The sequence below is a fragment of the Macadamia integrifolia genome, unplaced genomic scaffold (assembly GCF_013358625.1).
Source record: "Macadamia integrifolia cultivar HAES 741 unplaced genomic scaffold, SCU_Mint_v3 scaffold213, whole genome shotgun sequence".
Classification (NCBI taxonomy): domain Eukaryota; kingdom Viridiplantae; phylum Streptophyta; class Magnoliopsida; order Proteales; family Proteaceae; genus Macadamia; species Macadamia integrifolia.
Genome location: NW_024868531.1, coordinates 131180 through 158591, shown reverse-complemented (window position 1 = coordinate 158591; position 27412 = coordinate 131180). Strand labels below are relative to the sequence as shown.

The 27412-nt window shown below is 40.5% G+C and overlaps 1 protein-coding gene across 4 annotated transcripts in view; it reads right to left on the bottom strand.

Moving 5' to 3' along the window:
• Positions 1 to 13764: 13764 nt before the first annotated feature.
• Positions 13765 to 27412, bottom strand: part of LOC122065843 (adenylate kinase-like) — a 14998-nt gene continuing 1350 nt past the window's right edge. Inside the window, exons 3-5 of one of the 4 annotated variants that reach the window (XM_042629687.1) lie at positions 24357 to 24413; positions 20047 to 20193; positions 13765 to 14225 (exon numbers count right to left, since the gene is read on the bottom strand). In XM_042629687.1, the coding sequence (XP_042485621.1) occupies positions 14088 to 14225; positions 20047 to 20193; positions 24357 to 24413 (342 nt within the window). In that variant the 3' untranslated portion in view covers positions 13765 to 14087. Of the gene's footprint in view, positions 14226 to 19601; positions 19954 to 20046; positions 20194 to 24356; positions 24414 to 27412 lie in introns of those variants that run through there. The other 3 variants (XM_042629689.1, XM_042629691.1, XM_042629688.1) reach the window with 3 other exon arrangements.

The window sequence follows — 27412 nt, the reverse complement described above, 5'->3', positions numbered from 1 at the left end:
AGTGGTCATGTAAGTTAGGAAAAAATTCTTAAGGAAGACTACTGTGAATTGGTCCCATGAGGTTATGGAATTTGTGGGTAACCCATACAACCACTTCTTAGCTTAGTCTTTCAATGCAAACATGATGAACCTAAGCTTAACAGCATCATTAGAAAGTTGTTGGACTTTAATTAGAACATATACCTCTTCAAATTCCCTAAGGAATAGGTATGTATTCTCAGAGGGCAACCCATGGAAGTGGGGCAACATAGTGATGTACTGAAATTTGAGCTCAAAATTATTGCCCTAGGCTTGTTGTAGAACTATGCAGGAAGGTTGGGCTGCTCTAGTAGGGTAGAACCTATCTTTCAAAGATTTAGGTGGAGGGTTTTATTGTTGGTCTCCCATATTGAAAGCTATTGATGAGAGTATAGGTATAGGGTCACTACTTGTTGAATCTCTTCTTTCTAACCGGTTCTTAGTATTACGTACCCACCTAACACTCATGCAACAAAAAAACTACCCACAACTAGAGTAAGACAAGTACAAAAGAATGGAAAGAAAAACTTTAAAATTTTTTTTTTTTTTTTTTTTTTTTTTTTTGCTTTTTGGGAGCTTATCGGCAGGGATCCGAGGTTGCTTAATTCTTGAGGTACTGCTACAGGGTGGAACCTATCTTTATCATACTGTGAGGCTTAGCGACCTCCACCGATACAACTACTATTGTAAGTTGTTCTTCTCAGGAATTCAATAAATGATAAAATACTAAGAAAATAAAGCACTCCGATTTACCAAAAGAAAGCAAAAAAATAAAATGGAATTGTCTCCCTGGCAACGGCATAAAAAACTTGTTTGAGATTTAAAAGTAACCACAAGAGTATGGATCAGTGTAGCTTACAAGTCGAATACAAGGAGAGTGACCACTTTATCTTAGACTTCTTCTAGTAATGCGAAAGTGCTCATGAGAAACAATCCATGAATGATAACAAGGCGTGTCCGGCCATGTTGTCAACGAGCACATCAATGTGAGGCCAAGGAAATCGTCTTTCAGACTGACCTTGTTAAGATCTAGAAAGCCTATGCACATCCGCACCTTCCCATCTTTTTTGGGGACCAAAACGACATTTGCCAACCATTGGGATTCCACCACTTACAAGAAGCCACCATTTCATTGCTTCAATACTTCTTCCCTGATTTTCTCGCTCCATTTAGGATGTATTCTTCTAGACTTCTGTTTGATGGGCCTTACATCGGGGTAGATTTGTAAGCAATGTTGCACAATGTTGGGGTCAATCCTAGGTATATCCTCGTAGGACCAAGCAAATAGTTCCATGAATTCTCTGAGGAGACTTATTACCTATGTTGTTTCTTCATTATCTAGGGTAGGCACCAATTTTCACCTCTCGAAGGCATTGGTATGTTCTTAAATTAATAACACGAGTATCGTCATGGATGGGTTGGGCTTTTTTAGGCTTGCATTGTTTTATTAAATTATGATATTTATTAAGATGATCATCAGAAAATGGAGTAAAATCATACTCATAATCAAAATTTTCATTGATATTCAAAAGAAGAGTAACAAGCTCGACGTACATGAATTCTGACTCATTATTAATAGGAAATAAAGGGACATAATCAATGACATCAAGTGACTCAACAACAGACTCAAAGACAGACTCGATGCCTTCTTTAGTGATATTCAGGCCAGTTGACTCTTGGGTATTAGTGAACTTGAAGTTGTCTCCAACACTGTTCTAATTTAGTAGTGGTTCATTGGCTCTGTGAATCAACAAATGCGGTAGCATACCATTTTCTTCTTCTGTGGCACCTGCTGCTATGTCAACTCCTTGAAACTGCTTAGTAACAAAGATGAATTGGCTGACCTCATGGTCCCGGGATCCGAACTCCGTGAGGGATGAATCCCGATTAAGGCTACTCATGCCATTGGCAATGAAATCAAGCTTCTCTAGGCGGCCATTCAAAACTGACCCAGCTCCTCGGTCGCATCTCGGTCCGTTATCTCAAACTTTTTCATCGCAATTGGTTCTTACGCAATGCACACAAACCACCAATCTCCTTGCTCTTCTTTCTTGGGCATAGGCACTTTGCCTACGGAATGGTCTGGGCTTCAGATCGTGCAACTCTTTCACAACATCGCTTGAAAGAGTGAGCAAATATGCCTTTTTCATATCCTCAGGTAAGTGTAAGCACCAAATCAACTTTACTTTCTCCTCCCATTTTCTTTTCAGAAGAATCCAACGATTAGCCACCTTCTTAGGTTGGATCAAAGTGATAGGATCAGGAGGGGAATCCTCATCTCCAATCATTAAGATTCCTGGTATATCAATGACCTAACTTTCACAATCCTCTCTTGCAAACTGGAGCTGCTCCAACTCATAGTGTACCCAATCAAACTCATCTTGGAAGAAGATCTCGAACCCTGGTTGTATTTGGGCCACAGCTTCGTTGAACCAAGGCCCCACATTCCCGCAAAATAGAAAATCCTCTCCTTCTTTCACAAGATACCCATTAAGGGTAGGATAATAGGTTGCAATTGATTTATATGTCATCTCCAATGCCTTGTCGTATTCCTCCTGCTCAGATCCCTCTTCCTTTTTGGTGTTTTGGGCAACATAACCCAATCCTAAACATAACAACTATTATTCTTATCCCTAAGGTCGAGTTCCTTCTTCTATCAATGACTTTCAACCTATTGGTTTATGTAACTTCGCCTATAAAATCCAGCGCTCCCTATGTCTATCTCTCCTCTCCCAAACTAGTGGTAAGGATTTTTTTTAAAGGAAGAATAGAGAGATAGACATATAAGAGTGCTAGTGTAGGCCACACTACTACTGAAAAGGACCTCTTTAGTAAATTAATTTCAAGTTAAACTTGAAATCTAATTTGTTCACTTAAGGGTCTTGTGGAGGGTTAACGTGTCTAGGACTCCCAGAAATTTATTATTGCTTGTAGTAGTCATACCCAATTTTCTTTTCTAGGTAGAATTATTCTATGAGATTAAAAAGGAAAATGTTGTACCTAAAATGCATTTAAATTTCCATAACTAGTCAAAGTAATGGGTGGATAAGGGTCATAAAAATAAGTTTAACCCTCCTGACCCTCATCATTATTCATTTTCAGGTAGGAATTAGAACCTGAAGTTCCTAGACAGTCACTGAGGGAGGGGTGAATTAGTGTCCCTTAAAATATTGCCGATTAACCTGTGTTATTTTAAACACAAGCACATTCACTCATCTTCCTAATCAATAGAAAGGAGTCTGCCAAATGTACTCAACCACCTTGTAAGAAAAACACTTCTAACCAGAGAAAAATAAACACAAATATTTACATGGTTTGGCAGTGTACCTAGTCCACGGAGTGCCCCCACTTGGCAATCTCACTATCACCTCACTGATGAACCCTCACTAGGTTTTACAAGTGCCTCACAACCTAAGGTCTTATCACCTATCCGTATCTTTACCCTCCCCACACCAAGGAGTAAATCAATAGAAAATTTGGATAAAATACTACCCAAAAGTTAAACCCAGGTTGACTGTGGCATTTAATCAAACATGTAACATGCCCATAGAAATTTACAAGAAATCTCTTCCCAAACTCCTATCTCTATTCAATAAAGAACAAGAACATATAAATAAAGATAACAAGGGATTCAAACCTCACTTGGGCATCGCCAAGTGGACTTCTCTGCACATAGAAGATCAGAGAATCATCACCATAGCATGAAGAACAATCTCCAATGACTCATCAACCAAAACAACACCCAAAACCTCATGTCTGCCTCGATTTTTGTGCACACCCATGTATCAGACCGCTCTCCCAATATTCTCAATGCGTTGATCTTTTCGAAATACCCAAAATCTATGTATTACACGTCCAATTATGAGTTACATAGCCTCCAGAAAACCCTAGAGAAGTTCAGCCAATGTGAGACCACCAAACAGAATCTTTTAATCTCAGCCGTTAGATTGACCTTCAATATATCTATTCGGTAAGGTAACCCTCACAAGCACTCATGAGGGTGCATTTAAGTAAGTGACATTCCAAACGTCATGACTAAGTGCAGTCTTGACCTTTTACCTACAATTTCTAATAAAAACAAAATTCAAAAGATCTTAAAAGATCTAACCCATTCAATTTCAACCTTTACCAACCACGATCAATGGCTCTCATTATTTCACACACCAAAGTTCAATCCACCGTTGGATTACAATCTCAATCGAATGGCTGCTAAGAATCTGACTTCACAATACAACCCATCTCTTCAACCACCATACCACTATGCCTGTGTTGCCAACAATGACAACCAAACCTTCATCAAGGGAACAACGTCCCCCTTTGGAGTTGTTGGCAACACCATGAGCAACATCCAAAAACATCATTTTCTCCCCCTTTGACAACAAGTACAAAGAAAGACAGACAAATGCCCCCTGAAGGAAAGACTCCCCCTAAAGCACACAACCCTCTGAGAGTGAATAGAAAGATAAACATTTGTGGGAACCAAGCCACTCCCCCTGCAGCCATGCTGTCCGGTAGATAACACTAGCATCATTGTGCTCGAGTGGGGTGAGACAACACTCAATAGTGTCCTCAACCTCTCAAAGACCTCTTTGCCTAATGGTTTAGTAAAAATGTCAGCTACTTGGTCTGTTGTTGGAATAAAATCTAGCTTCACTTCATTCAAAGAAACTTGCTCCATTAAGAAGTGATATCTGATGTCTATATGTTTTGTCCTGGAGTGCTGAACCGGATTTTTAGAGATGTTGATGGCACTGGAATTGTCACACTTGATACTTATAGGACCATCACATTTCAACCCCAAATCTTGTATCTGTCTCTTCATCCATAGAATCTAAGTGCAAGTAGCAGTTGCAGCTATGTACTTAACCTCTGATGTGGATAATGACACAGATTCCTACTTCTTACTATGCCAAGCAACTAAACATTCTCCAAGGTAGAATGTTCCACCACTGGTGCTCTTTCTATCATCTACAGACCCAGCCCAGTCTGCATCAGTGTAGGCTGTGAGCATGAAATCCTTGGACTTCCCATACCACAACCCAAAATCAATGGTCCCCTTCAAGTATCTGAAAATCCTCTTCACAACTAATAAGTGATTCTCCCTTGGATCTCCCTGAAATCTAGCCACCAAACATACTGCCTGAAGAATATCAGGCCTGAATGCAGTAAGATACAATAAGCTTCCGATCATCGACCTATACAAGGTTTGTTCAACTAGAGGACTATAATCTTCCTTACTCAACTTGCACCCTGTTACCATAAGAGTCCCAACCGGCTTGCATTCATCCATCTGAAATCGTTTTAGCATTTCACCCACACACTTCTGTTGAGAAATAAAGATCCCAGTCTTCTACTGATGCACCTGCAACCCAAGGAAATAGAAGACTTCCCCAAGTATGGACATTTCGAACTCCCTCTGCATCAACTCAGCAAACTTCTTGCAGCTCTCTTCACGAGGACCTCCAAAGATGATGTCATCCACATAAACAACCACAATGAGCTGTCCATGATCTTCAGAAAGAATATACAGGTTGTTGTCCACTACTCCCCTTTTGAAGCCAAGTTGATGTAAGTAAGCATCTAGTCTTGAATACCAGGCTCTCAGTGCTTGCTTCAAGCCATATAAAGCCTTTTTTAACCTGCACACCATATTAGCATCCTCACCCAAGATGAATCCATCTGGTTGCTCAAAGTAGACTTTCTCTTCCAACAAGCCATTCAAGAATGCTGACTGAAATAACCTAGAGGGGGGGTGAATAGGTTATACTAGTGTAAATTTTAACTCTTTTCGATGTATAAGTCCCAATTGTGATTGTAAATTAAAAACGATGCGGAATAAGTAAAATACGCATAATCACACAACATAAGATTTATAGTGGTTCGACTCAATCCGAGTCTAGTCCACTCCCTACAAGAATCCTCTTGTAAGTTATTCCACTAGTTCTCCCTTTCAGTACTGTAGGTAGGGGAGAAAACCTTTACAATCTTTTTATGGATAAGAGTATCCTTACAAATCCCCTTTACAAGTAGAGAGGCGCCTTTACAATCTCCTTTGCAGGTAAGGAGGCACCTTACAATCTCCTTTAAGGTAGAGAATCACCTTACACTCTTTTAAGGATAAGAAGATCCTTACAATCTCTTAAGGATGAGAGGGTCCTTACACAAGCTTAAGTAGAGTCTAGACTTAATGTAAAATAGAAAATAGAGAAGTGAAATAAAAGAGGATTACCTCCGGTGTGGTGCAAATGAAATATACAATGATAATAGAATGAATGCACCTTTTGAAGTCTTCTTGATGCTTGTAATATAAATGCCAAGATGTAGATGAAGACTTGTAGATGGTCTTGAGTTTCTCTTGAATGTAAAATGAAGAATTTGAACTCAAGAGATGGTGTAGACCAATTCTCATTTCTCATGCTCAAATAATGCTTCTTCAAAGTTGAGATTAATTGTAAATTAATGACTAGCATTAGAGGTATTTGTAGGTGAGCTTAGGAGAACATTTTAGGCAGTAAATCTCACTTAAACGGTCATATTCTGGGTCCACCGATCGACCGCCATCGGTAGCAGATCGATCGCAAAGAGCCGTTGAGGTAAAATATAGTCGTTGGAGCACTTCCAAGCAGTCACCGATCGACCAAGACTTTTCACCGATCGACCGGCTATGGCCTTGGACAGTTCCAGTCGACTGGGGCTTCCAGCCGATCGACCACCAACATGACACTGTTTTGACAGAATGTTGTTATACTGACCAGTCGTCAGTGTTTTGATCATAACTTTTCGATCCGACCTCAGATTGACCTAAAATCAGTTGCGTTGAAATCACGACTCAATTTCCTACAACTTTTATGAAGGTTTCATCTCCTGATACCGACTCTAATATTACCCAAAATTCCCTTGAGTCAGGTTAATATGGTTTTCACAGAATTTCACTAGAACACATTTTTCCTAATATGTTCCTCACCACTTAGAGACTTTCCATACTTGGTCAAGGTATGACTATGGTCATTCTAGTATGATGCAATGCACATGCATGTGGTGAGTGCATATATATATATATATGGAAGTTACAAATTACATTAAAAATGACCAATCTATCCTAGCGGTCTTCTTCTTCACTTGAACCTTCCACTCTTTGGCACTTCATCTTCTTTTCTTTTTGTTTGCAATTCCAAGTCTAGAATCTTCATGTCTTGACATCTTGAAGCTTGAATTGTTCTGATACCTTCTTCAAGTATTGATACCAACTTGTTGATACTCCTCATTTGATGACTTCAATCTTCATTTCTTCCTTTCATTCATCAAATTCGATATTTGATATGCAGTCTCTACAAAACAATACTTGAAGGCAAATTGTGAAATACCTTTATATGTTTGTTATCATCAAAACGAACTATAGGAGTGTGGGCATATCCCTAACATTAACTTGATGTCCATCTGATACACCTTGAAGTCTTTGAAAGCTGCAAAAGCAAGGAACATCCTGATTTACTCCAATCTAGCCACTTGAGAAAATGTCTCATCAAAGTCAATCCCCTCTATTTGTGCATAACCTTTACATACCAGTCTTGCCTTATTTCTAACAATCTTTCTTGTGGCATCCAACCTGTTTCTGAAAACCCATTTAGTGCCTATCACATTCTTCTGATTTGGTCTTGGAACCTACTCCCAAGTTTTATTCTTCTCTATCTGATCCAGCTCCTCGTTCATAGCATTAACTCAACTCTCATCTTTAGCAGCCTCATCCACATTTTTGGGTTCTACCTGTGATAGTAGAGAAAGTATCTGCTTAGGCTTCTTAATCTTTCTGGTTTGGATTCCAGCACTAGGATCACCAATTATTTGATCCTTGGGATGATTCTTCTAGAACTTGGTGTTGTTCTTCCTTAGTTTCTTTTTCTGTTTATGTAACCTTAACAGGAGTATCATCAAGACAAAAACTCTCTTCATAGTTTGAAGAGTCATCATCTGAATCATGCATGGTGATTGCACTCCAAATTCAGCGACCTTCACATTGGAGCTCTCAACTATTTTTCCCAACCTCTTGTTGTAACACCGATAAGCCTTACTTTTGAATAAGTATCCCAAGAAACTACCTTCATCAGCTCTGTCTTCAAACTTTCCCAAGTTGTCAATTTTGTTTTTGATGTAGCATTGGCTGTCAAATACCTTGAAATACTTCATTGTAGGCTTCCTACCAACCCATAACACATAGGGAGTCTGATAGGTGTGAGGTCTAAACAGAACCATGTTCTATGTATGAATAGTTGTGTAAACAGCTTCCCTCCAGAACTTTTTGCTAACATTACCCTCAATCATCATAGTTCTAGCCGTCTCCTCTACTGCTCTGTTTTTCCTCTCTACCACACCATTCTGTTGTGGAGTTCTTACTGTTGAATGCTGGAGTCTAATACCATGCTCAACACAATAGTCTTTGAATACATTCCATGTGAAATCCTTTCCTTGGTCAGACCTAATGCATTTGAGGGTTCTCCCTATAAAGTTCTCAACTTGCTTTCTGAACATCCTCAAGCACTTTTCTGTCTCATTCTTCTCCTTAAGAAACATAACCCAAGTCATCCTGGTGCAGTCATCAATGAATAGTATAAAATACCATTCTCCCCCTATCGCCTGAGTCCTCATTGGGCCACACAAATCAGTGTGTATAAGGTCCAATGGTTTGCTAGAGTGATGATCCTTAGGCTTGTAGGTGCTTCTGGTGAGCTTTCCCTTCTGACAAGAACCACAAACACTGGTTCTAATCCTCTTCAAAATAGGAAGGTCTCTTACACTTTTCTTCACACTAAGCTATCTCAGATTCTTAGAATTCAGATGTCCCAACCTTTTGTGCCACAACTTAGTCTCATCTTCTTGGCTCATCAAACACTACTCTTCAATCTTCTCAGCTAGAACATACAAGTTCCTGAGGTCCTCTTTCTCTTTCCCTGTGCTATCTATTTCCCTGTGTCAATGTTGATTGAACATCCCTTCTTTGACAAGATCACATGATTTCATTCTTTACACAGTTGACTGACACTTAATAAGTTGTGCTTCAGTCCATCCACATACAGAACATTTTCAAGGCTGACCTTACCCTCATTCAAACTAACAGAACATTTCCCACAAATCTTGGCTCCATCATTGTTTGCCAAACTTCACTGTACCTCCATTGATAGAATTGACATTCTAAAGTCTTGACTTATCACCAGTCATATGGGAAGAACACCCACTGTCAAGAATCCATGGTGCCTCCTTGGATTTCACTTTTAAAGCATCTTGAACCAATAGTGATTTGGTGTTGCTATCCTTCTTACCCTTCACCTTCCACATTGCCTCTTGAGCAACGGTAATGGGTTGAACCTCATTTTTCCTCTTACTTTTTTGTTCAACTTGTGGTCTTCTACTATTGGTGAACTATCTTTGAGGAGCTAAACCTTGTGAAGACCTCTGTATCCTCTGTGCAGGCAGCATAGTCAAGCAATTTCTAGAAATATGGCCATAGGAGTGACATTTGTAGCATTGAGCTCCATACTCTTCCAGAGCTGCAAACTTGTTGCTAGTAGGTATCTTCTTTGGTCTAGTTACCACTCGGCAATTTTCAGCTTTATGGTCAAAGGTATTACAAGAGAAGCAATATCCATCGAACTTATTATTTCTCTTCCACCCAACATTCTTGAATTGTCTCTGTTGAATCTGAGTTTGAGTTTCCTTCTGAGTAACCTGAACTTGATGAACCTTCTTTGTAGATTTAACAAAGCTTATGGGTTGTTTCAAGGTCTCCTTCCCTATGGCCTTCGCAGATTCTTGAATGAATCCAATTCCTTCTTTATCACCAAAGTATTTCTCTGCTTCAGTGCATTTCTTCAAGTTCATCTGTGCTTCCATCAACCTGCTACAATTTCACATTCTTGCTCTGTTGATGAAGTTGAAGAGGTCTCATTAGCTTCTTCTTCAATTCTCTTCTGGATATCAGCCCGTAAGATAATAACTTCTCTTTCAAGTGACTCAATCATTTGAGTTTTCTCCAAAAGATTCTGATCATTTTCTTCTATAATTCTCTTGGATTCATTAGATAAGATCTTCAGCTCCACAATTAGATGTTCTGCATATTTCAGCTGTTTTGTGAGTTTCCTGGTCTTCTTCTCTTTCACTAAGAGTGTATGAAGTGCTGACTTCAGTTCAAGTTCTAGGTCCACTACACCTTCTTCTTCTTCATCACTTTGGTCATTTTCTTCTAGAGATTTCCTGGTCTTGAATCAGCTGCCATAAACATGGCTTCACCTAAGCTATCTTCTTCATCTTCACTAGAATCCTCATTAGAAGACTCACTGCAATTTTTAGAAATTATGCTTCTCCTCAAGAAGTTTCTATTCTTCTTAGAATTGTAAGTTTTCTTACCTTTGCCTTTAAAGAATCTCTTCTTAGGCACTTCCTCCTCTTCATCATCTGAATCATGTAGCTCTTTCTTGTTAGGACACTGTGAAGCAAAGTGACCTATGTCATCACACTCAAAGCACTTAAGTGGAAGTTTTCCCTTGTATTTGTCTGTTCCCTTTTTGAGTTGCTTTGACAAATATACAATTACATTATTATTGTCCTCATCTCTGGAGTTACTTCTACCTTCAGTTATTTTCAACTTTTCCATGGCATTGAATGCAGCTTCCTTACTATAATTAGCTTAGATAGGAGTCAATTTGCCTTTCATATGCAACTAGGGTACTTTGTAGCTCATCAATAGTTACCTTGTTCAAGTATCTTTCTTCCAACACTGAGATTTTGGCATTATAAATGGGAGGAAGGGTTCTCATAATTCTTTTCACAACCACCATGTCTGACAGCTCTTCACCAAGTCCTCTTATAAAATTTACTATCTTTAACAGTCTACTTATGTACGCTTCTATTTTCTCATTTTCTGCCATTCTCAGAGCGTCAAACTCATTCCAACGAATAAGAAGCTTGGATTCTTTTACCCTACTGTCTCCCTCATGGAAATTTTGCAGCTTGTCCCAAATCTCCTTAGCTAATTTGCAGTTCATAACTCTAGTGTACTCACCAGGTGCTAAGGCACTCAATATTGCATTTGAAGCTCCAGAATTATATTCATATTTCTTCATCTCAACCTCATCTATGATGACTTCTTTTGATAGTGTGAATTCTGTTCTGGCCATGAGCCAAACCTGATACCCTTGAAACATCAAGTAATGATCCATACGATTCTTCCAGCCCATTTAGTCAGTACCATCGAAGTAAGAAATTTTGCTGTGACTTCTTTCACTGTTCTCTGCCATTGCTAGCTTCTCGACTGGATACCCTGATGGTTAAGTCTAGACTTCGAGAACCTGGCTCTAACACCAATTGAAGTTTCCAAATAGTCACTGAGAGGGGGGCGAATCAGTGTCTCTTAAAATATTGTCGATTAACATGTGTTATTTTAAACACAAGCACATTCACTCCTCTTCCTCTGCCAAATGTACTCAACCACCCTGCAAGCAAAGCACTTCTAACAAAAAAATAATAATAATAAACACAAATATTGACGTGGTTTGGTGGTGTGCCTAGTCCACGGAGTGCCTTCACTGGGCAATCTCACTATTACCTCACTGATGAACTCTCACTTGGTTTTACAAGTACCTCACAACCTGAGGTCTTATCACCTGTCTGTATCTTTACACTCCCCAGACCAAGGAGTAAATCAATAGAAAACTTGGATAAAATACTACCCAAAATTTAAACCTAGGTTGACTGTGGTATTTAATCAAACATGTAACATGCCCACAACAATTTACAAGAAATCTCTACCCAAACTCCTATCTCTATTCAATGAAGAAGAACATATAAATAATAGAGATAACAAGGAATTTAAACCTCACTTGAGCATCGCCAAGTGGACTTCTCTGCACGTAAAAGATCAAAGAATCATCACCATAGCATGAAGAACTATCTCTAATGACTCCTCAACCAAAACAACGCCTAAAACAGAGAAGAATCACGTATGCCTTGATTTCTGTGCACAAATGTGTCAGGCCGCTCTCCCAATATTCCCAATGCATTGATCTTTTCGAAATACCCAAAATCTATATATTACATGTCCAATTATGAGTTACATAGCCTCCTAAAAACCCTAGAGAAGTTCAACCAATGTGAGTCCACCAAACAGAATCTTTCAATCTCAGCTGTTAGATTGACCTTTAATATATCCATTCGGTAAGGTAGTCCTCACAAACACTCATGAGGGTGCATTTAAGTATGTGACATTCCAAACATCATGACTAAGGGCAGTCTTGACCTTTTACCTCTAATTTCTAATAAAAACAAAATTTAAAAAATCTTAAAAGATCTAAACCATCCAATTTCAACCTTTACCAACCACGATCAACGACTCTCATTACTTCACACACCAAAGCTCAATCCACCGTTGGATTACAATCCCAATCGGACGGTTGCTGAGAATCTGACTTCACAACACAACACATCTCTTCAACCACTATACCACTATGCCTATGTTGCCAACAATGACAACCAAGCCTTCATCATGGGAACAACAGAACCTACTAGAAAAATCAACCAAATAGTTATCCAAAAACCTTTGTGTAAATGGCAAAGGAATAATGTAGGGAGATAACCTGATTCCCTGAGCATAATGACCAAGGAGACAATGTAAACTGCAGAGGAATAATTAACAGGCAATTTCTGTCCATCCAAGTTATCTATAATGAGGATTTTTATGCTTCTAGAACTTGATCCCACCATATAGTTTTTTATGTACAACCGTAAGGTGATGTTGGAGCTGATCAATGAGAAAACTAGTCATTTAGATGGGTATTCATGTTTATATGGATTCGCTGTAAACCTTTCTTAATCAATTCATGTGTCCCATTTAGGAAGGGGGGGAGGGGGGGAAGACCGTTGTTGGGCATTGAAGTTGCCTTGTACATCCTCTTCCTTTCATTAATTGACCCTCTAAATCCTCACACTGTTGTTGGCCAATATGAAAATTAAAACTGATTATTTAATTAATTTGTTGTCTAATATTATTTTGCCTTTTTTTGCATTTACCAACATTACAGGGAAAATTTGAACGCTCCTAAACGGTATCAAAACAGTTTCAACCTTTACCTGTCCCAAGTTTAAGAATCTTGATACTAATACCAATACCAATACCAATACCAATACCGATACCGATACGGATACGGATAACTAAACATGTACCAAACAGCTTCGAAATTGAACTCACCCCTTGAAATAATCGTTCTCATACAATAGAGGGCCTTAGTGGCCTAAGAACTTCCAACACCAAGGTAGTTAGTTTTCCTATTAAAAGAACAAAAGATGGAGAGAAACTTTCAAGTTTTTGGAGCAAAACAGTATATTTAATGAGAGAATAAAAAGTACTTAATAGTGGGAGCAAAACAGTATATTTAATGAGAAAAAAAAAAAAAAAAAAGGTCCCACATTTTTCTTTTATCAAGAGAAAACAAAAAAATACACAGCTTGCACCTCCTTTTCCCTAAAAAGACCAATAAATATTTCTAAAGTAATGAACATATTGGAGATATAAACCATAGTATGGTCATCCACTGCAAAGGTAAACCACAATTTTCCGTCACTGAAGATCTGTAATAGAAAATTTTAATATTTTTCTGTACTAAAGCTTTAAATTTCAGTCACGTGTGAAAAGGCCTCATTTCTTTTCTATGATTTTGAACTCCTAAGTATACAAATTTTTTCAATTCAATTTTGCAGAAATTGTTCAATAAATTCATCCATAGATTTGAACAGTGAGCATTCGCATTACAGACTATCCTAGGAATATGACCATGATATCTGCACCTAAGAAAAAAAAAAAACTTATTCTTGAGAAAGATATGCATTCCAATGACCTTCACTATGACATACTCTACAGCATAATATAGCCACCCAGAGAGCATGAGGAGATGGATGTAAAAAAAAGAGCAAAGACTCCTTTCAATGTCTAAGAAAAGCACAATTCTTCCTACACCCCAAACTTACTCCTTGACTCTCACTATATTGAACACTCAAGGTCAGTTAAGTCTTTAGTCTTTACCATCTCACAGTAAACAAGCTTTGAATCCTTTCTCCAAAGCCTGTGCATCCAAGTTCTTCCCTATGAAAACAATCTTGTTTATTCTCGGTTCACCTGGGGCCCATAATCGATCTGGAGAACCTTGGAATATGTCATGAACTCCCTGTACAATAAAACAATAGGAAACAAACCATAAATCAATCCAACCTCCCGAAAGAGGACAGACATGAACTAATTGGATAGTTAGACTCAAGATACAGATTATGCTAATAGCATTAAAGATGATAAATATAACGATTTAACAATGAAGACCCTAAACATTAATTAACATGCTCTGACTAAAATATCCATAAAATCCCATCACATATACACATTCCAATAATCGAATCTAAAGCCTCATATTGACAACAAACCTAAATGTGGATATCTTACTTTTGATTGACTCTGACAATCTGAATGACTAACATTACATCTGAGTGGAAGGCGATAATAGCAGGTAGAAACATAAGCCCAAGGTGTCAATCTAATGTGAACTTGTCCTCTGATTTTGGTGTAGATATGACACATGCACCACTAAATAAGAATCTATTACGAAGTATGTTTTCAGTTGAGGCGAACTCCAGCATAGGAGCCTGAAACCATGGCCTCCACTCCCTCTCCCAACCCTTCCCCTCATTTCGAGCAACCCCCTCTCTCCTCTCCCTCTCCCATCCCTAGTTCCTCCCCTCCTTCCTCCAAATCCTGGTCCGCTTGCCTCACCTCTTCTCCCTCCTTCCCTAAGGAAGATCTCTCCCTCCATTTTGTCACCCCCTCCCTCCCTCCCTCCCTCCCTCCCTCCCTCGTTGGCAACAAGCATATTGGTAGGTATCATGTGGCCTCCTTCAACACCGAAATCTCCAAATGGAGGTTTTGCTTGGTCGGGCACTTCCTGGGCAGCCATCCCCCCTTCCCTATCATGAAAAGATCGCTTGGAGATCAGTGGAAAGCTTCTGGGCGACTCGACATCGACCTTCTAGACAATGGCATCTTCCTCTTCATTTTTCCCATGGACCAAGATATACGTAAGGCTCTGAAAGGTGGTTCTTGGCATGTGGGAAACAAACCCATTTTTCTTCGTCAATGGAACTGCCACATAAAACTCCATAAGCTTGATTACAGCTCTATTCCTTTGAGGGTCTCCTTTCCCAACATCCCCGTGCACTTCTGATGCCAAAAGGGCCTCAGTTTGATTGGGTCCGTGATTGGCACGCCTCTCTTCAGACATCAGAACCTGAATGCAACATCTTTCCTATGCTCGATTATGTGTGGAAGTTTCTGCAGATAAACCTCCTCCCACCTCGATCCTCCTCATGGACAATGAAGGGGACACTCCAAGAAGTAAGATATGATCGGGCTCCTCCCCATTACGTCAACTGCAAAGTTTTCGGCCACCGCTCTACTGATTGCCATAAACTCCGGCCCCCTGAACCTGATGAAATCATGGACCTCCCAGTTCATAACCCTTCGGTAGCCACCACCGTCACACCCCACTCACTTTCCTCCACTACCCTTAAGCCTACCACCGCCATCTCTCCTCACCAACCCTCCACCATTAGTACCTCAACCAACACCACTCACCTACACCCTCCTTCAACCGCTACCAATGCCTTCAGAAACCCTAGCCGGGGCCGGAAAAGAAAGAGGAATCGTCATCTGAATCATCATCGTCAAGGTTCGCCTCTCCCCAACGCCTTCGTACGCCACATCTGAGCCCTACTATTGGCTCCCTTGATCATCGTACGACCTTTGTTGGCCCTAAGGCTATGGTTCCCTCGAACGAAGCCAGCCTGCCACTGTTGGTCCTTGCCATTGCCTGTCGCCTGCCGAGCTTCCTTCTTTGTCGTCTTCTTTTTCCCCTTTGTCAGCTAACCAGCACACGTGCCCTGCCTTAGCCGATTCTGGATGTCCACCTTACCCACTGCTCCTTTTGCACAACCCTTGCCCCCTTCGTGTCTCCCTCCTCTATTTCCTCTCCCATTTCATGCCCTTCCCCTTTTGCCCCCCTTCTCCTCTTCTTGTTCCTCCCATTATCCTCTTCTAGATATTGCTGGGCCGCCGAGCCTCTCTTTGGACCATAATGGCTCTCTCCCCTGCTTGGCCCATTTGACTAGGCTAGACCCCACTCGACCCATGTCTTCGACCCCTAACTCTTCCATCCTTCACCTACTCACTCTCCTTCTAAGCCTATAACCCATCCAACCCACTCAACCCATCGGTCCTTGCCTCCGGACCCATAACCTCATCTCTTCAAACCTCGAACTCGTCCCCTTCGCCCGACACCGTCCCTGCCTACTCGCCTTTCTTGGCGAGTCACTACTCACTACCCCCCTTTGTCCTCCCTGCTGATGTCGCCTCCCCTCGATTGGCGCCTCTCAACCACCCCTATGCCTCGCCTTCTCCCCCTCGCTTTGTCCCCACCTCTTCCGTCCTGCCTCCCTTCAGGAAAGGAGTATTCTTGTCAGCCTCAACAACATCTCTTGCCTCCCCCTCGTTAGCCGGCCCCTTGCCCTCAGATGTTACTCGCCCGCTGACCATCGACCCCCCAGCTCCTCTGGGTCCCCCTGCGCCTGCCCCCTGGCAACGCCCTCCGTTTAGCCCAATGCCATCACCGTCGCCTGCTCCTGCCCCCTGGGTCCCTCCTCCTCGACTGCCATACTCATGTCTACACGCCCCCCTCCACCAGCTCCCCTGGGTCCCTCCATTGCAGTCACCCTACCACATCATCGGAACACCAGCACGCTCCTCTCCCACCCCATGGCTCTGCCTGTATCATCTCAACCAGCTTCTCTGAGACAAGCACCACCTACCACGCCTACTCTGCCTACCCCCAGGCCCCTGCTTCTCACGAGGTCTCTATCCTTGCCTGCTCTTCGGATGTCTGTGTGCCTGCCCCCCTTGCTAATGCATGCCAATGCTTCGCCCAACCCTCCCCCTGGAGGCATCCACCTGGTCTCCCATAGTAGATTACCCTTTCTCTAATATCACCACCTCCCCTCTGGTAGGTAACCTTTATTCTCTCCTGCGTAGGCGCCACCATAGCCAGCCACATCCCAGTCCTCCCTCAGAGCTGTTGAGGTTCTCATGCCCCTAGCCCTCCCTTTCCCATTATTTGTTAGACCATCTAGAATGTTAGGGTCTCAATTCCTTAGCTAAGCAATCTCAGATCCGTTCACACATCAAGTCCTCCTGATCCATTCTCTGTTGTCTCCTTAAAACCAAAGTGCCCGAAGCTAATGTCCCGCGACTAGCTGCCTCTGTTGCCCCCTCTTGATCCTTCCTCTCCAACTACTCCTTCAGTCCTTTTGGGAGAATTTGGATCATATGGGACCCCTCTAAAATCCATGCCTCTTTCCTCCTCCCAATTCATCCACCTCTCCATCTCCAACCTCTCTTTTGAATTTCCCTTTTTCTTCACAGCCATCTATGGCCTCAATAGAGCCTCTAACCATTCCCCCCCTTTGGGACGGCCTCCAGTTTCTTGCCCCTCTAGTTGGCTCCCATCCTTGGGGCTGGGGGGAGACTTCAATGTGGTTCGGCATGCCCATGAAAAATGTGGAGGTTCTGCTATTGAGCCCTCCTCTGTTGAAGCCATCAACTACTGTATCAAGGATTCTTGTGTCAATGATCTCAAATGGTCTAGAATAAAAATTTCTTGGCACAAGAAGAGATCTATTCAAGCCACATCGCTTGCAAGCTCGATAGGTTTCTTGTCAATGAGGCTTGGCTTTCCAATTTGCCCCCTCCCATGCCTCCTTCGACCCCCTAGCATCTCCAACGACAGCCCCATCTCCCTCTTCACTCACCCTCTCATCTCCTTTGGCCCCAAACCCTTCAAATACTTCGACATTTGGTCCTCCCATTCTGGATTCCTCCCTATTGTCAAATCTGTGTGGGATTCCCCCCCTTTGGCATTCTTGCCTCATCTCTTTTTCCCTCAAGCTCAAGAATGCCAAGCTTGCCCTCAATGATTGGAACACTGAACACCTCCACCTTTGGCAACATCTCCTCCAGGGTCTCTGACTATAGGTCCAGGCTTGATTCCATTCAAATCCGGTTGCAATCCGATCTCCTCAACCCTTCCTTGTCACAAGAAGAAAAAGAGACTTCCTCGAACCTATCTTTACTCCTCTCCCACAAGAAAGCTTCCTCAAGGAGAAATCTCACATCAAATGGCTTGATCTAGGGGACTCCAACTCCTATTTTCACAAATCTCTCAAGGCCATGAAAACTCCAACTCCATTCCTCTTCTTCTGGACAGCAATGGTTCCACCTTGGGAAGCCCCCCTGACATCAAAGAGGAATGTGTTTCCTTCTCCAAGAACATCTTTTGTGTAGCGACCCCAAACCCAAGATAAGGGTATGGTCACACCCTCGCAGGCGACAATCAAATGATCAAGAAATATAACAACTCATCAAAAATCTAACCCATAATATCCTCCATTAAAAATTAAATGTTTTCTAATATTACATAGAGTTCCACTACATCTGAGTGTCAAAATCTTCCCTTAGTGGCAATACTTACAATTCAACTCTCTTAAAACTGTACATTTTCGTTGATAAATACAAAACATCCATTAATTATTAGTTGACAAATAAAATATTCATCCACATGGTTGGTTCCTTCCGAGTCTTATAGCTTTGATCTTTATCAGTAGAAAAAGATATATAATAATAGGATACGCTCGACAGCTCAGTGAGAGAAACCTCTCTAGGTATACTCACACAAGCACACACAACAATAAATATTATAATATCTACATTTATCCCATCCTACATGTGTATATCAAGCAATGCCTATCACTGTCATAAAACAGTAATCCTATAATGATCCATCATATCATACCAACAATATCTCAACATTGTACTCACCCATTTTCCCCCACTAGGTGAAGTACGTAACCTGACTACATTCTCAATACAGAAAGAACCATAACTTTTTTTTTCTGCTAACGACGGTATCTAAGCCTATAGCCATAACTTATAGCTACACATAATTTTCACAATATAATCACAATTGCATTTCTTGTTTTCATACACCCAACGTATCACCAGATACATTCATTCATCTCATAATAGTAATCTCATTCACAGCATCCCATTTAGCAATTCAAATGTAGGCATTTAACAATACATGGGTATATAGTCTTATACCCAAATAGCTATTAAAACTCTGTCACTGCTCAACGCAGGTGCCAAAATTATTAGCTATCGGACAGCGTACTTTATAAAGGAAAAATCCATTCTTCCACCATCTTGGAATGTCTTGGCATCAATTTTGGATAATCAACTCTAAATGTTCAAATACAGAATCAACCTCTCCCACCCCCCCACCCCCAAAAAAAAAAAAAATAGTACAGTTGGTATCTTGCATTGGGAAAGTAGCACAAAAAAAAAAAAAAAAAAAACTGTAAATTCCATTCATTTGTACAACTAGTCATTTCCTAGATACATACACTGGAGTCTAAAATCAGAAACTAGAATAAACCTTATGAGACTTGAGTTGTACCAAGCAAAGAACGCAGCTGAATCACATATTACTCCTCTGATCCAATAATTTAAAAGTGTAATATTTATACAATTCTGGAACAAAAATAACCAGCTAGAAAAAATTTCATGGAAATTGGGATGATCCACCATATACAATATCCATATCCAATAGTAGTTCCCACTACATCAGATCATCCGAAAAGAGAGAAAATACACAATACCTTGGCCTAAGCATGATCTTTTCTTTAAAACTTTCACAAAGTTTGAAGAAATTATGGGCTCATAATATTTTAGAAGCATCAGTTTATTTGACATCAATAGACACCACAATAGTCCCAGTTCACATTATATTCAACACTATTTGGCTGCTGTCCAGGAAATTACAGAGAATGAGGGTTAAGAAGGAAACAAAAACTGGGTTTTAGTGTCATAACATTATAGAGAACATGTAAACTTACCTTTTCGGCAGTGTCATCAGACCGTGTTATAAGTCTTGCTCTTATTTCATCTGACTCTGGAGGGAAATTTTTAAGATGGTAAATTTTCCCAGTTACCGGATCAAGCCTCCTTCCGACACATCTGTCGATTAGAATTTCATCAGGAACCTGAATATTAACAGATAAGATATCTGTGAAAGGCCAATAAAGTGATGACTAACAACCAGGAAACAAGAATTTCAAAGATAGAAAATTTTAAAATCTGTGCATTCTTTAAAACAGGTATTTGAGCGGAAAAAAAAAAAAAAAAAAAAGGAAGGTACAATAGAAAATATAATTGTGATCTATGATAAGCACTAAGAACATGGCTTTTGTGAGTACCATAGAGAACTTATCCTCATAAAACTGACCTCAAATGCATCTGATATAATGAGACAAAGATGATTTCCAAGAAAAGATGAAATGCATAAAGATGGTTTTGAGAACTATGGCATGCTAAGCCACTGAAACTCAACGTGGAATGAGGAGTTTACTTTGAACATTAAGGCCTGACCCTCAGCGGCTGCTCTCCATGGCCAACGGACACCCTCTGCTATCATCATAACATTTATCACAAGTAATACTAAATAATCAAATATAGCAAGTAATACATACAGGCATCCATCACACAGCCAAGGAGGATAACTGGGTCAATCCCACTCACCTTGAGTTTTCTTGATAGTGACATTCCAAAAGTTTGATAACACTTATACAATGGAGATGTCCTACATAGGGGTAGCATCACAACTAATGAGGTTTTCCCGCTATCCAAGCTTACTTGACCCTTACAATTGTCCACCATGTCATAACAGTAACTTAGTAAGTCCTCTAATTTACCCCCATTTGCATTAGCATCCATGTACGTTGTATTTTGGTAATTTACTCTCACAAGGCTACACATCCCTTGCCTTCTTGTTTTATTTAAGGTCTCATTTATTTGTGTTGATACCTATTCCATACTAAATTCTATTATAGGATCGTACTATTATTTAGTTAACAGGTTTTCATTTGTCTCAAGTCCAAAATACTGGGTTTCGAAATTTATGGGCATATATTATGAGTAGCCCCAAAATCTTATGTTACAAGCCTTCCTTCCCCAACTCCATTTGAAATGGAATTTTACAGGGTTTTTCTGTAAAATATGATGATTAAATACAAAATAAGCAGGTCTTAAATCGAGCTATAAATTGGTCTTTAGCTCTCCTAAAGTTCAGCAAAAGAAAGTCTGTTTAGAAGAAACCGATTTGGGTAAGCTTAGGGAAATGACCATAACTTTCTGCACATAGCTTGAAATCACTTGTTTCCAAAGCTAAAAGTTCGCTATATTTATAGTCCTAAAGTTGTTTCAGAAACACATTGTAGGAGTCTCATAATTTGGCTTTAAGTCAGTGAGTTTGCACAAGCCGTGCACAGAATACAGGTTTAATTAATCTCAGGAAAACGAACATAACTTCTTTGATACAAGTTAGAATGAATTGCTTCCAAGTCCATAGGTTCAAAGACTCATACTACTACAATTTTTATTTTAAAATTATTTTAGAAACCCACTCGAAAGACCTCAAACATCATCTTGAAGATGGGATATGTGCACAGGAGGATTCTGGAAAAACAGAATTTTCTAGCTTTTCTTCATCTCCTCACCAATCCCATCTTCAACCCCATTTAAGAGAATACATTATGTAAAACTCAAACAGAAATAAAAGGTAACTAGATCTACCTCAAATGAGATCTCAACCCTCTTCTTGTTTCCCCACTTAGGTCTCCATTCTCATTATCCCAATTCCTTCATGCATCCACAAAACATAAACACATCAAATATATGAGATCAACAATCTCATGAAAAAGAATGAAGGATACAAGACATAGAACACCTATTAAGGTGGGGGGTTTCTATATAGACAACCTACCTTCTCCTACTTCTTTCTCTACTCTCCTAATTCTTTCAAAATCTCTTACATGCAAGGTAAATAGAAACTCCCACTTTGGTAGAGCTCCAAGCCTCAATACCAGGTATGGAAAAGCTCCTACACTTGTACTCTTTCCTCCCCTTGATCTTCTCTCTCTCTCTCTCTCTCTCTCTCTCTCTCAGTACAACAAAATATAATTTGGTGAAAGAATCTGAGTTTACCTTTCTTTTGTTTACCCTCAGTTTGTCCAACTATTTACACCAAAGGGATTGGGAATTGTGAATCCCATTCCTACCCCCTTGACCACCTCTCCTACAGCCAATGCATAGTTGCCACCTTCTTAGAACAAATGCATGGATGAAACTTGTCATCCCACAACCAAAGCTTTAATAAATAACCATACAACCATTAGACCATTAAACCCCTTAGTGATAAAGGCATACAACAATTAGATAATTTACCCACAGTTGTACACAACTTAAACTAAATACATAAGGATAATTCTCAATTACCTATGTTGTCCACACCTCACAAATCCTGCAATACAATGGAAAGGGAGAAATTTCAATATCGACTTTATAAGGTTCACCAAAAAATATATTTTATTAATAAATCTTGGGACGGGGCATTACGAGAGCTTTTCCATACCTGATTTTAAGGCTTGGAGCTCTACCAAAGTAGGAGTTTCTATTTATCTTGCATGTAAAAGATTTTAAAAGAATTAGGAGAGAAGAGAAAGAAGTGGGAGAAGGTAGGTTGTCCATATAGAAACCCCTCACCTTAATAGGTGTTCGATGTCCTGTACCCTCCATTCTTTTTCATAAGAATGTTGATCTCACATATTTGCCGTGTTCATATTTTGTGGATGTATGAAGGAGTTGGGATGCGGAGCGTGGAGATCTAAGTGGGGAAACAATAAGAGCATTGATACCTCATTTAAAGGTAGGAGATCTAGTTACCTTTTATTTCTGTTTGAGTTTTACATGTATTCTCTTAAATGGGGTTGAAGATGGGATTAATGAGGAGATAAAGAAAAGCTAAAAAATTCTGTTTTTCCAGAATATTCCCATGCACATATCCCATTTTCAAGATGATGTTTAAGGTCTTTCCAGTGAGTTTTAAAACATAATTTTTAAATAAAAATTGTAATAGTACAAGTCTTTGAACCTATGGACTTTGAAGCAAGCCATTTCGACTTGTATCAGAGAAATTATGTTCGTTTTCCTAAGACTACTTAAACTTATATTCTGTGTACAGCCTGTGCAAACACATCAACTTTAAGCCAAATTATAAGACTCTTACAGTGTGTTTCTGAGACAACTTCCTTCAGGAAAGTTGTAGGACTATAAATATAACGAACTTTTAGCTTTAGAAGCAAGGGATTTCAAGCTATGTACAGAAAGTTATGGTCATTTCCCTAAGGTTACCCAAATCGGTTTCTTCTAAACAGACTTTCTTTTACTGAACTTTAGAAGAGCTAAAAACCAATTTATAGTTCGATTTAAGACCTGATTATTTTGTATTTAATCATTATATTCTACAGAAGAACCTTATAAAATTCCATTTCAAATGGAGTTCGGGAAGGAAGGCTTATAACATAAGATTTTGGGGCTAGTCACAATATATGCCCAGAAATTTCAAACCCAGTATTTTGGACTTGAGACAAATGAAAGCCTGTTAACTAAATAATGGTATGATCTTATAATAGAATTTAGTATGAAATAGGTATCAACACAAATAAATGAGACCTTAAATAAAACAAGAAGGCAAGGGATGTGTAGCCTTGTGAAAGTAAATTACCAAAATGTAATGTACATGGATGCCAATGCAAATGGGGGTAAATTAGAAGACTTACAAGTTACTGATATGACATGGTGGACTGTTGTAAAGGTCATGTAAGCTTGGACAGCGGGAAAACCTTATGAGTTATGATGCTACCCTATGTACGACATCTCCATTGTACAAGTGCTATCAAACTTTTGAAATTTGTAATTGTCAAGTAAACTCCAAGGTGAGTGGGACTGACCTAGTTATCCTCCTCGGTTGTGTGATAGATACCTATATGTATTACTTGCTATATTTGATTACTTAGCATTAATTGTGATAATGTTTTGATGATAGTCTTTAAGACTATTTGCCCATGTATTGTGAAATGCCTACATTTGAATTGCAAAATGGGATGTTGTGAATGAGATTACTATTTTGAGATGAATGAATGTATGTGGTGATACATTAGGTATATAAAACAAGAAATGCAATTGCGGCTATATTGTGAAAATTATGTGCAGCTATAAGTTATGGCCAAAGGCCTGGATACCCGTCATTAGCAAGGAAAAAAAAAAGTTATGGTTCTTTCTGTATTGAGAATGTAGTCAGGTTGCATACCTCACCTAGCAGGGGATGAAGGGATGAGTGTACAATGTAATGTGATGTATACCTCACCTAGCGGGAGAAGAAGGGGGTGAGTGTATAGTGGTGAGATATTATAAGATCATTGTTTTATGACAATAACATACATTGCTTGATATACACATGTAGAATGGAATAAATATAGATATTATAATATTTATTGTTGTGTTTGCCGGTGTGAGTATACCTAGAGAGGTTTCTCTCACTGAGCTGTCAAGCTTACCCCATTATTATATATATGTTTCTACACATAAAGATCAAGGCTATAAGACCGGGAAGGAACCAGCTATATGGATGAATATTTCATTTATTAGCTAATAATTGTTGATTTTCTAGTAATTAATGGATGTTTTGTATTTCTCAAAAGAAATGTATAGTTTTAAGGGAGTTGAACTGTAAGTATTGCCACTAAGAGAAGATTCTAACACTTTGTTGTAGTGGAACTCTATGTAATATTAGAAAACATTTAATTTTTAATGGAGGATATTATAGGTTAGATTTTGTATGAGTTGTCGTATTTCTTAATCATTTGATTGTCGCCAGCGAAGGTCTGGCCATACCCTTATCCCGGGTTGAGGGTCGCTACATTTTGTCCCCCATTCCTCACCTTCTTCTAGACAAGTTCATCCCCAACCATCTCATCCATTCCCTTCAATCCATGCCCCCCGATCAGGATATCCTAGCGGCTGTTCATTCCCATAAAGCCAACAAAGCCCCCGGCCTTGACGACTTCAGCATATGGGCTTTTACACTTCTTGCTAGTCTATCATCTGTGAGGATCTCATCAAAGCCATCAAAAGCTTCTTCTTCAACCCCTCCCAAGTCTGCCGTATCAACCATACCTTCCTCTGTGTCATCCCTAAGAAAGAGGGTGCCTCCTCCTTGTCCAACTTTCGGCCTATCTCCCTATGTAATCTCCTCTATAAGTTCATTGCCAAAATCTTTGCCAACCACATTCAGGTAGTCATCAACTCTCTTGTCAGTGCCAACCAATCTACCTTCATTTCGGGTCATAGCATTTATGATAATATCATCCTCTGTCACGAGGTCCTCCGCAGCTTTGATAATAAATCGCATTCCCTCGCCGCCCTCCTCAAAATTGACATTCACAAAGCATTCAACTCCATCAGATGGGACTTTACATCCAGAGTTAGGCTATCCATGTCCCCCATTCTTTGTGAACTCGATCCTGGCCTGTATATCCTCCCCTAAGCTCTCTGTTCTTGTGAATAGATCTCCTACGGGGTTCTCCTCCGTTGTCAACATCTGCCAAGGCTACCCCTATCCCCCCTCCTCTTTTGCCTTACTCTGGGGGTCCTCTCCAGATCCATCCAAACTCAAACCGACTATCATCTCATCTCTCCCATCCCTAAGTGCAAAGCTTCCAATCTCACCCACCTTGTCTTTGTTGATGACCTTATGATCTTCTCCAAAGCCGATGAGGATTCCATCTCCACCATCATGTCCTCTCTCCATCTCTTTGAGTCCTTGTCCGGGCCTTCATATTAACCTTCTCAAATCCAGTCTCTTCCTTACGGGTGCCTCGGAGCCCTCCAAAGCTCGTCTTCTCCTGCTCACTGGCTTCACCCGTGGTTATCTTCTAATCAAGTATTTTGGCCTGCCTATCATCTTGTCTAGGCTCACTGCTCACCACTGTGCCCCTATGCTAAATCAAATCATCAAGAAGCTATAGCTCTGGAAGAGCAAGCTCCTCTCATACGCGGGTCATCTAGTTCTCATCTGATCGGTCCTTCAATCATCTTACATCCATTGATAGGGAACTTTCAGCTTCCCAAATCAATCATCAAAACCACTGAATCCCTCTTCTACTCCTCCATGTGGAAAGGTTCTGATTCACCCAAATTCCTCAATCCCATTCGTTGGTCCTCTGTCTACCTTCCCAATCGTGAAGGAGGTCTAGGCATTAGGCGAATTGAGGATGCCAATTCTACTGCCATCCTCAAGCTGTCTTGGAAGGTTGTCTACAAGCGCCCAGGCATCTGGGTGTCTAAGGTCTACTCCATCCTGCTTCACAATGACTCCTTATGGACCTATAGCATCAAACCCAACTCCTCTTAGGTGTGGAAGAATATTCTGTTGGCCAGTCAACTGGCCTTGACTGCCATCAAATCCAATATTGGAAATGGTTTGAACACCTTCTGGCTTGACAATTGGCACCCAGCTCGTGTCCTCTCTCAGCTCATGGGTCATCGTTCTGTCTACTCCTCTGGTCTCCCCAGATCATCCACTGCCTTCTCTATCATCTCTAACTCCTAGTCCCCCGTAACATTCCCTCCCTCTCCATCATCTGGCAATCCCTCAGCTCCATTCCCCCCTTCCCCCGTAGCCGATTGCACCATCTGGACCCCCTCGTCTGGATGCTTCTCCTCTTTGGCCTGGAATCATTCTCAAACCCCTAGCCCCCCCAATCCCCTAGTTCAACATTGTCTGGTTTCGAGCCCAAATCCCTCGCCACAATCTCACTGTCTGGAGAGCTCTCTCCAATTGCCTCCCCACTCAGTCCTTTCTCATTTACCACCATATCCCGGTCTCCCCTGCTTGCTGCCTTTGCTGGAATGGCATCGAAGATACCAATCACCTCTTCTTCGAATGCCCCTTCTCTCGTATCTAAAAGCACATCCTCTCCAAGTGTTGACCTGCCCGGAGATCCCCCTCCCCCTTCAGAGAGAATGGCTTTGGACTGATATGACCTTTTCAGGGAAATCTACTTGTGACATCGCCGGCAAACTTGCTTTTGGCACTACGATCTCTCATATATGGATGGAGTGCAATCTCCATAGGTGATCCTCCAACACTAGGTCTTTTGACATGATTTGGAAGGTCATCTACTTTGACGTCTCCTCCAAACTCGAATCTCCCCCATAGGCCTATTGTTGACTCCCCAAAGAACAGGCTCTTTGTTGTTTCCTGGGGTCTTCCTCAATGCATTATGCCTTCCCCCACCCTGCCCCCTAGGGTTGTATCATTCGGCCTATTGGTCTTGTATACCTTCCCCCCCCCCCTTCCCCTTT